Source organism: Sus scrofa, chromosome 12 (genome assembly GCF_054392235.1).
Source record: "Sus scrofa isolate SSC_HxYL_T2T_F1_AM1 chromosome 12, Sscrofa_HxYL_maternal_Yorkshire_Landrace_v2.0, whole genome shotgun sequence".
Taxonomy (NCBI): domain Eukaryota; kingdom Metazoa; phylum Chordata; class Mammalia; order Artiodactyla; family Suidae; genus Sus; species Sus scrofa.
The window spans coordinates 3,833,111-3,843,035 of NC_139394.1; the positions used below are offsets into that span (position 1 = coordinate 3,833,111).

Sequence of the window (9,925 nt, forward strand, 5' to 3'; positions counted from 1 at the left end):
TTGGCTCCGGGCAGGGGGCACCGGCTTCCGATTGGCTCGCGCGCCGGGGATAAGGGGGCGCTGCGCGGGAAGCGGGCGGACCTGCGGGGCTGTTGAGGCGGCGGGTCTCCGGTTCGCGATCTCTCTGAGGGTGCCATGAGTTGCATCAATTTGCCCACCGTACTGCCCGGCTCCCCCAGCAAGACCCGGGGGCAGATCCAGGTGCGGGCGTGTGGGTGGAGGCGGACGCAGGGTCATAATCGTGTCGGGCCGGCTGTCTGTGCGCACCACGTCCTCAAGTGACCTCTCCTTCTTTCCTAGGTGATTCTCGGACCCATGTTCTCGGGAAAAAGGTAATGGCCTCACGGGGCGGGGCTGGGACGGGACCCCCTCCTCCTCCTCCTCCTCCAACCCCCGAGGCCCCGTCCTCCTTCTCTGGCGCCCTGCCTGCCCCGAGCGTGCTGCCCCCCTCGGAGCCCCCTCTGGGACAGCCCCCGCTGCCCGACCCCCGCGATCTCGCCCAGGCTGCCCCTCCTCCCCCTGGGGTCGTTCCGCCCGCGCTCCTTCCGGGAGCTGCTCACAGCTGCTTGCCCTTTAGCCCCTCACTAGTCTGCTCTGAGGCGGGCCGGGCCCCGGGCGCCCTGCATCTCGTCTCCTTCCCGTGAGGGAACCGCGCTGGGCGCGTGGTAGACCCAGTCTCGGAGCCCGGGGGGCCCATGAGCCCCCAGTAATTCCCCTGGCCCCTTCCTATACGGCCCCGGAGGACGCTCTGGCTCCAGTGCCTTGCCCACGAGGCTGGGGCTCGGGGTGGGCCCTCGGACCCGAGACAAAGCGTTTCCCACATTGCACCAAAAGGTTCTGCGAAGTGCATTCAGACTGGGTGAAAGCTATGGGGTGAGGTTCCTTTGGAATGGAAGCTGGACCCCTCTCCTCCGCTTGAGGTCCGGCCAGCCCTTGCCAGCTGGCCTGGGGCCCTTTCTTGTCACCCTCCCCGCCCAGAACAGCCGAACTTCCCGCCCCGCCCAGCTCCTCCCAAGCCCCTCCCTCCCGGGTCCTGCGGCCCATCCTCTTCTGGCTGGTCCTTCCCACCCTTCTGGGGCTCAGGCTGTGCACCCCCAGAAAGTGGTGGGGCGCCCGGCTTGTGCGGATGGGGTCCTCCTCACCCCTCTTATGGCCTCACCGGCCGCCTGCTCTTGCAGTACGGAGCTGATGAGACGGGTCCGCCGCTTCCAGATTGCCCAGTACAAGTGCGTGGTGATCAAATACGCCAAAGACACGCGCTACAGCAGCAACTTCTCCACGCATGACCGGTCAGTCCCGGCCCCTTCTGTCCCCACACCTTTTGTGAGAAGCCCAGGGAAAATCCACACGGCCCGGAATATACCGTCACAGCCCTGTCCTGTGGCTAGTTAGCAACGCAGGATCCCTAACCCACTGGATGAGGCCAGGGATCGAACCCATGTCCTCATGGACACTAGTCGAGTTTGTTGCTGCTGAGCCACGATGAGGCCTCCAGGCTGAGTTATATTTAATTGGAGTTTTTAAAGAAATTAAAACATTTTGTTGGTCCCTAAAACGTCATGGGCCCCTGGCACTGAACCTGATGGAGTCACCTTGTCTGTGCCCCCGCCACACAACACACACACACACACACACACAAGTAGAGTGGAGAAGAGCTTTGCGTCCCAGTTAAGCTCTGCGTCGAGCGTTGCTACTTTCTTTTCTTTTCTTTTTTTTTTTTTTTTTTTTGTCCTTTTTGCCATTTCTTGGGCCACTCCCGCGGCATATGGAGGTTCCCAGGCTAGGGGTTGAATCAGAGCTGTAGCCACCAGCCTACGCCAGAGCCATAGCAGCGCAGGACCCAAGCCGTGTCTGCGACCTACACCACAGCTCACGGCAATGCCGGATCCTTAACCCACTGAGCAAGGGCAGGGACCAAACCTGCAACCTCATGGTTCCTAGTCGGATTCGTTAACAACTGCGCCACCACGGGAACTCCCGTTGCTATTTTCCAGTCCAAGGTCGTGGCATTGAATGACTGGTTTTCCAAACAAAGCCTCCTCTTCTCCCCGGATGCCCCCTCTCCCTGGGTGCTAAGGTCTCCAGGCCTGGGCAGCCTGCTTTGCAGGTGCAGGGTGGGGTGGTCATGACCGCGGTTCCGGGTCTTGGGCGCCCTTGCGTCACTCACGCTCTGGCTTTGTGTCCCCAGGAACACCATGGAGGCCCTGCCAGCCTGTGTGCTCCGGGACGTGGCCCAGGAGGCCCTGGGCGTGTCTGTCATAGGCATCGACGAAGGGCAGTTTGTAAGTTGACGCGTCCTGACATCACGCTTCCTAGGAACCCCTGACTGTCCCTTTTCCCATTTCTGATCTTTTCCTAAGTTAGCTTACTTTCACTAGGGTTTGAATTCTCCTTACTGCTTTCTGTGTTATTGTCATGTGGGATTTATTATATCTTTTAAAAAAAATTTAAGTGAGCAAAAACATTTGATTTCTTGGGAGTCTCCTGGAGGCTCAGCAGGTTAAGGACCTGACATTGTCACTGCTGTGGCGTGGATTTGATCTCTGGCCTAGGAACTAATCTGTGCTGTGGGTGCGGCCAAGAAATTTTTTTTTTTTGGATTTCTCAACACTGGTATTTAGGGAGGGTCTGGTTCTCTTTGGCTTGTTGTTGCTTCTTGCTTGTTCCTTATGGGTTCACTTTTCCTTCTGCTGAAACACACCCTGTAGTAGTTCCTGCAGCCAGGACAAGTCAGTGGGACGTTCTCTTCGTCTTAATATGAAAGTGGCTTTATTTTGTTTCCTAGTTTCAGGAAATGCAAATGGAAATAGCAAATGCCAGTGGCCATTATTTCCCCTTCTCGCTCATGAGAGGCTGCTCGGGACCTGACCTCACTTTCCTGGGGTGAGGGGGACCCGGCCCGCCTATCCACTCTCAGGCGGTGCATCCCCGGCCCCCCCACCCCCACCCCAGGTGTGGCTTAGTTAACCATGTACTCTTGCTGGGAGTTCCCGTCATGGCGCAGCAGAAACGAATCCGACTAGGAACCATGAGGTTGTGGGTTCGATCCCTGGCCTCACTCAGTGGGTCAAGGATCTGGCGTTGCTGTGAGCTGTGGTGTAGGTTGGCAACTGTAGCTCCGATTGGACCCCTAGCCCGGGAACCTCCATGTGCTGCAGGTGCAGCCCTAAAAAAAGCAAAAAAAAAAAAAAAAGTCTCTTCAGGAATGCGTTTCTAGCCGAGTTTGAGGGTTGTCTTTCATGGTCTCCATTCTCTCTGGGAAATGTTTTGTTTCTGCAAATGCGTCTTGAACGAAGGAGACTAAAACTCATGGCCAAGGGGGTTTACTTCAGCCCTGGGGCCGTGTTGTAGTCGCCCCAACCTCCACTCGCTGGCAGGAGCTCCCATGACAAATAGACCCAAATTTGCTTATCAGGGAGCAAGTTTATTCCAAGTCATCAGTGCACAGGGACGGTCCAGACCCTGGCCTGGGGCCGTCACAGCCCCCACTGGAGCCTGAGGGTCTGCTGACCAGGCGGGGTGTATCTTTCAGCGCGTCCCCTGTGGGGGCTCCTAGCCGCCCGGGCCTGCTCGCCCAGCTCGCTGTGTCGCTTCCATTTCTGACCCTCGAGATGACCAGCCGGCCTCCGAGCACAGCTGTGTCCTACCTGGCTCGTCACCTGCACATCCATTTATGTCTTCTTGCGGCTGTACGGCGGAGGGACTGCAGGAGGAGGGGAGCTCCGGGTGGGGGGGGGCCACAGCTCTCCCCTTTCCTTTCTGGACTCTGGCTCAGGAGGGTTCGGGGGACCTTGGGTCAGCTTTTGGGGTGTGGCGCGCAGAACAAGGAGTGGGAGCTTGGGGGAGGCTCTCCCTTCAGACCCAGTGCTCAGGGTGGCTCCCTGAGCGGATGCCAAGGGTTTTCCCAGGGCCGAGCCAGACACCTGGAGGGACCTTCCTCTTCTGACTCCTCCTTGGTTGACAGCCAAGTGCCCTGGGTCTGCAGCTGGCGGGCCACCTGCCCCACAGTTCTGTTCTCCGTTTCTTTTCTTTTTTCGGAGGGTGGGATGCACCCGAGGCATATGGAGTTTCTTTCCCAGGCTAGGGGTCGAATGGGAGCTGTGGCTGCCGGCCTACACCACAGCCACAGCCACACGGGATCCGACCCGCGTCTGGGACCCACACCACAGCTCACGGCAATGCCAGATCCTTAACCCACTGAGCGAGGCCAGGGATTGAACCTGTGTCACCGCTGAGCCACAAGGGTAACTCCCTGTTCCGTTTCTGTGTCTGCTCCCTCTCTGGCCATCAAGTCAAAGCTCCCATAACCAGTGTATATTAAACCTGCCGCAGAAACATCACCAGTCTCCTGCTGTGGCCTTGCCGGAAACTCGTGTTCCGCGAGATTAATTCTGTTCAACAAGGCGACACTGAGGCCCAGCTGTGAGCACAGGCCGGCTCCTGCTGCCACACTGCCCTTCTCTTTCGGTGCCCAGAAAAATAGACAGAAAGCACTTACCATGTGGGTCTATGCCCTTCTAGTCTTCCCACATATACATAGAACATACATACAGCCACAGGTCAGGCGCCCATCACATGTTGTGACCGTTTTTCCACGTCAACAAATAGCTGTCCTCACGAACACACTGTGTCTCACACGAGGTGGCCTTTGGGTGTGACACTGATGGGCGTGTGTGTGGACATCTGGGGCCATCGTCCGGTGTACTGGGGTTTATCCACTAAGTGGACTGGCTGGTCGGGGGCTGAGGTCATGCATTCGATGAGAGTTTTCTGAGCTTGTGCCGGATGGCGGTGCTCTAGGGGCTGGGATCCAGCCAGGGTCTCGCCCTTGCACTTAGATTCTAGTTAACTCGTCACAGGTAGGGGCAGGGGTGGGGGGAGCAGTGGCAGCTGGGGGAAAAGGCAGCATGAGAGGTAGAGCTAAGGTACGGATGACGCTCTATGGGGACGGTCAGACGAGGCCAGGAGCGTGGCGTGAAGCTTCCCAGGCGGGAGCGCGCCGCTGGCTTCAGCCACGCCGCCCCACGTGGACCCCAGGCAGGTGGCTCCTGTGCGGGCCGAGGGCGCGGGGCGGCGCTTTGCGCGAATCCCCAGCTGCCGGCAGGGGGCGCCGGCGAGCGCGCTCACGGCTTGTTCTGTGCCTGCCTTTCTCTTTCGCTGCTGGGCGGCTGACATCTTTCCACGTATTTCTCCCTTTGTCATTTGCCTCCTCGCGGTTTATCTTTCCTCTAGGGGACGTGGAATAACCGGTGCCACCTCGTAAATATCTCGAGCAATTTCTTCCCTGTTTATTTGTCTCAGGATTTGGTCTGTGCATCTCATTTAGTCTTTACCATTTGCGGTTGAATGTGTCTCTCTGTTTGGCTTTGTCACCTCCCTCGTTCCTGGCCCTGGTGGCCTTTGTGCCTTCGACGCTGGCCTGGCTGCCAGGAAGCGGGGTCTCCACCTGGGCAGGGCCGTCACGAGGCCAACAGCCCTGGGCAAAATGGTGACAGAGGGCGAAGCTGCTTCTCGGCTTCCTGGTCTCCCCCCTCGGTCCTCTTGCCCCATCAGACCGAGCTCAGGCAGTGGCTCTCGGAAGGTCAGCCAAGTGGCAGACTTGTCACCATCAAGAACCCCTCCTGTTACTTTTCTGCCTGGACCCCGCGTGGCCATCATCCTTCGTCTACGGAGAAAACCCTACAGTTACCAAGCCCCTTGAAGTTCCGCTTGAAGGGTAACCTGTCCCAGGGTCCTGTGGCTGCTGCTCACACCACCACAGGCCGGGCACTTTAACCACAGACGTTCATTTCCCAGGCGCTGGAGGCTGGGAGCCCCAGATCAGGGTGGATGCCCTGGAGGCTGGGAGGGAGAATCTGTTCCAGGCCTGTCCCCTTGGCGTGCAGGTGGCATCTGCTGTGTCTTTACGTCTTTCCTTTGTGCTTCTGTCTGTCTAAGCAGCATATGGAGGTTCCCAGGCTAGGGGTCGAATCGGAGCTGCAGCTGCCCGCCTCCCCCATAGCCACAGCCACACCAGATCCAAGCCGCATCTGTGACCTAGACTACAGCTCATGGCAATGCCGGAGCCGTAACCCACTAAGCGAGGCCGGGGATCGAACCTGCATCCTCATGGATACTAGTCAGATTCATTTCCACTGAGCCACAGCGGGAACTCCTGGATTAGGGCCCACTTTCCTGACCTGCTTTAACTGGATGGCCTCTGCAAAGACCCTCTCCAAATAAGGTCGCACTCGGGTGCTGGGGGTTAGGGTTTCAACATGGATTTGAGGTGTGAGAGGGACACAACTCAACCCAAAATGTAACCTAAAAATGAATGGCAACAAAATCCAACGCCAGCAACATGGTTACCCGTGGGCATCTTGAGATTTTGCAGAAAACCCAGGCAGCTCTGTCCTTACCTTCGATCACCCAGGAACCCCTGCTGGGGGCCCAGGGTCGGTGTTGGGGAGGGGGGCGTGTGAACAGGGGACAAAGTCCAGGTGGAAGAGCTGAGTGCTCTGACCACAGGTGAAGCCAAGGACCCTCCGAGGTCCCCAGACCCTGGTGTGGAAGGACCTGCCTCTTGACGAGGCCTCAGCAGGGAGGGGGAGTGCAGGGGATTCGTTCCTCTCCCACCCCCGCCGCAGTGGGTATCTGGCAATGTCTGGAAACAGTTTTGTGACAGCTGGTCGGGGGGCACTTACTGACAGTTCCTTGTAGGTGGGGGCTGCATTTCTGTGACCCGAGTCCTTCAGAGAAAAAGAACCGCCTGGGGCAGGGTCAGCTGGAGCCTCTGGGTGGGGGCGGCCGTTCTAGAGCTCAGGCCCCTCCAGCCCTGCCAGGGGGCGGTCAGCTCTGGCTTCAGTGGATCCCGCTGCATAGAGGGCTTTCCAACGCCTCTCCTGGTCCTGTCTTGGTAACTTCTCGAACATCCGGCTGAGTGAGGCCTGGGTGGCTTGGAGAAAGACCCTCTAGGCAAGAATAATCCCCACTTCACCCAACCCACAGGTCCGTCTCGACAGATGATGACCAGTGAAAATCCACCAAAGGGTTTTAAGCAGCCTCACCCTGGGCCACTTGAAGTGAAATTTGAGTCACCAACTAAGCGGCCTGCTGCAGACCCTGCATTTAGAAGGGTGTGCCGGGACCGTGGACCTGCCACCCCTTCTCAAGGCATCGCATGGCACATTGTTTTTTGTTGGGTTTTAAGTGGCAGGCACACAGCCTACCTCTCAGCCAAAGAGAATAAATTATTTGAGGGTCTTTAATCCTTAACCCCCCCCAAAGCCCTCCCTGTCTTTTCCAGGCTCGGGAATCTGAAGTCATTGCCCAGGTCACAGCTAACGGGTGACCATGGTTCAAGCCCAAGGCAGCCTCTGGTCCAAGCTGTTGACACTGCAGTGGCAGACCGCCTTTCTAGCCGGGCTGCGTCACCCTGGTGACAGGTCCGGGTTCTTGACCTGGAGGGGGGCCTGGGTCTGCTGGGGACATGCAGCTGTGCGCCGGGCAAGGGGCTGGGGCTGCCCAGGTCTCGCGCTCCCCGCCGACTGGGTGCCCGGAGCTGTCGGGTCCGGCAGCACCTTCTCTGTGGCTCCCGGAAGCTGCTGCCCAGGCGGGAGCTGCCCTCACCCCCTCTCCCGCCCCCAGTTCCCTGACATCGTGGAGTTCAGCGAGACCATGGCCAACGAAGGCAAGACCGTGATTGTGGCCGCCTTGGACGGGACCTTCCAGAGGAAGGTAAGGCGTCCGGGCCTGGGACCCGGGAGGCGGGGGGCCGGGGCCGTGCAGAGACGGGCTCCTGGGGCCGCGGACCGGGTCCGCCGGCTGCAGGCGCCGGGCTCCGGGGAAGGCCAGGGCAGGGCCTCGGTCCCTGGCTTCCGTGCTGGGAGGCAGCCTTTCCGGGAAAGGGCGAGCTGAGAGCGCCCGTCTCTGGTGGGACCGCAGGCTTTCGGGAGCATCTTGAACCTGGTGCCCCTGGCCGAGAGCGTGGTGAAGCTGACGGCCGTGTGCATGGAGTGCTTCCGGGAGGCCGCCTACACCAAGAGGCTGGGCGTGGAGAAAGAGGTAGCTGCCCTGCCTTCTCCCGGGGGCGCGGGCGGGCGGGCGGGGGCCGCCGCGCCCCCCTCAGTCCAGGCACCTGCTGTCCCGTGTCCAGGTCGAGGTGATCGGAGGAGCGGACAAGTACCACTCCGTGTGCCGCCTCTGCTACTTCAAGAAGACAGGGCTGCCCATCGGGCTGGACAGCAAGGAGAACAGAGAGAACGGCCTGGCGCTGGGCGTCAGGAGGCTGTTCGGCCCCCATCAGCTCCTGCAGTGCAGCCAGGCCAACTGAGGCGCCGGCCCGCCGCTGAGCCCCGGAGGCCGCCTGCGCCCCAGGAGGAAGCGGGGGCGGTTGTCCAGCACCAGGAGCTGCCCGCCCTTCCCGGCCGAGGCCGGCGGTCTGCTCGGCACACTTCCCTCCTGGGCCGCCCGCTGGCCTCTCTCAGTTCCCGTCCCCGCTGCTGGGCCGCTGCTCACAGGCCGCCCCAGGCCGGAGCTGGCAGCTCCGTGGCGAGGGGTCTGGCCCCGGCAGACGTCCCCACCGCTCCCCCGGGGTGAGGCTGGAGCCACAGCCGCTGACAGGGGTGCTGCTGGCCTCTTCCCCCTTTGTGGCTTTGGCTGCCGAGTTTCTGTTCTTGCTGGGAAGCCCGAGCCCCCACCTCTGGCTGGCACCGAGCCTCTCGCGCACACAGACTGAGCCCCTCTGAGGACAGCCAGACTGGGGCACTCTCACTTCCCTGTGGCCTGCAAGCCCTTCCGGGGCTCAGCTCCCAGGGCTCCTCTTTTAGGGAAGGGCTGTGGCCTTCTGTCAAGTTCTCTGCCATGAATAACCACCTGGAAAAGTTACTGTGTGGTGAGAGCACATTCTCGAACCGCCTGGGGCTTCCCGGGCCTCGCCGCGGAGAGCGCTGACGTGATTCGGGTGCGGGGATTTCTCTCCAGTTCTTTTTCTAGTTCCGCTGTCTCTTAGCCGCAGCCGGTTTTGGCTGAGAGACGGCCATGAGGCGTGTCCAGAGAAGCTTTCCTGGCTCTTCTGTCTGGTTGGGCATCCAGACAAGAAGGGTAGATGGAGCCCGGGGCCCAGGCTGGAAAGATGAGGCTTTGGTCCGTGCTGCCAGCTCGTGCTGCGAGGCCAGAGTTTGTGAACAGACACTTGACAGTCCAGGAGCCAAGAAGCTCAGCTCTGCTGTGCCTCGGAAAACCGGGCTGTGGGCGGCTTGTGTGGAGGCGAGGCTGCGCCGCCGGGGGTGCCAGGCTCCCCATCCTCCCGGCTGCTCCCTCCCCCTTGGCTCTGCTTGGTCCCAGGTTCCAGAGGTGCAGTGCAAGGGTCAGACTGATTCCCAAACCCTGTTGGTTTTCACTCAGGACCTTCAAACGGCCGGGCCCACTTCTGACAGCTCCGTCAGTGCTCAAAGGGGCACGTCCAGAGCTGCAGGGAGAGGGAAGACCCTGGCCCCCTGCCTGAGCCGGGCACAGTCCCCAGGGTGGGCTCGGCGGCCAAGCCTCCTCCCTGCGTGTCTGGGATGGGCTGCAGAGCTGCTGAGCCCTGTCCACAGGAAGTAGGGGACCCCTCTAAGGTTGCCACTCACTCTGCTGAGGGGTGGGAAGGGTAGGGCTACTGGGGAGGGGCAGCCACCAAATGCCCCCTGTACCAGCACTAGCAGGGGCACAGCAGGACCCTGGCAAGGAGGCCCAGGAGGCTCCTCTTGTTTACGAGCTGAGCACAGTTGCTATTTTAAGATGCTGATGGAAGACAGGGTGAGGAATGGGACCCCGGGGGGAGGGGGGCAGGCTGCCGCAGCTTTGTGCAAAAATAGAGGTTCCTAAGGCCGCAGCCAGAGGGTGTAGCTCAGAGTGGGATTTCTCCTCCTCCCCCAGGAAGAGGCCCCACCGATAACAATGGAGA

General features: G+C 60.3%; 1 protein-coding gene across 6 annotated transcripts; it reads left to right on the plus strand.

Annotated features, from left to right (window-relative positions):
* Window positions 1-77: 77 nt before the first annotated feature.
* TK1 (thymidine kinase 1) lies at window positions 78-8,865 on the plus strand. Of its 6 annotated transcripts, none has more exons than XM_084983805.1 (8): window positions 78-201; window positions 301-332; window positions 1,179-1,289; window positions 2,189-3,033; window positions 4,212-5,796; window positions 5,958-7,716; window positions 7,924-8,043; window positions 8,135-8,865. In XM_084983805.1, the coding sequence occupies exons 6-8, from the start codon at window positions 7,333-7,335 to the stop codon at window positions 8,309-8,311; spliced, it is 681 nt and encodes a 226-aa protein (XP_084839931.1). In that variant the 5' UTR covers window positions 78-201; window positions 301-332; window positions 1,179-1,289; window positions 2,189-3,033; window positions 4,212-5,796; window positions 5,958-7,332; the 3' UTR covers window positions 8,312-8,865. The 6 variants fall into 6 exon arrangements, with proteins under 6 accessions (XP_084839931.1, XP_084839932.1, XP_084839929.1 ...); XM_084983806.1 differs by having other exon boundaries at window positions 2,189-2,379; XM_084983803.1 differs by having other exon boundaries at window positions 4,212-7,716.
* Window positions 8,866-9,925: the final 1,060 nt, after the last annotated feature.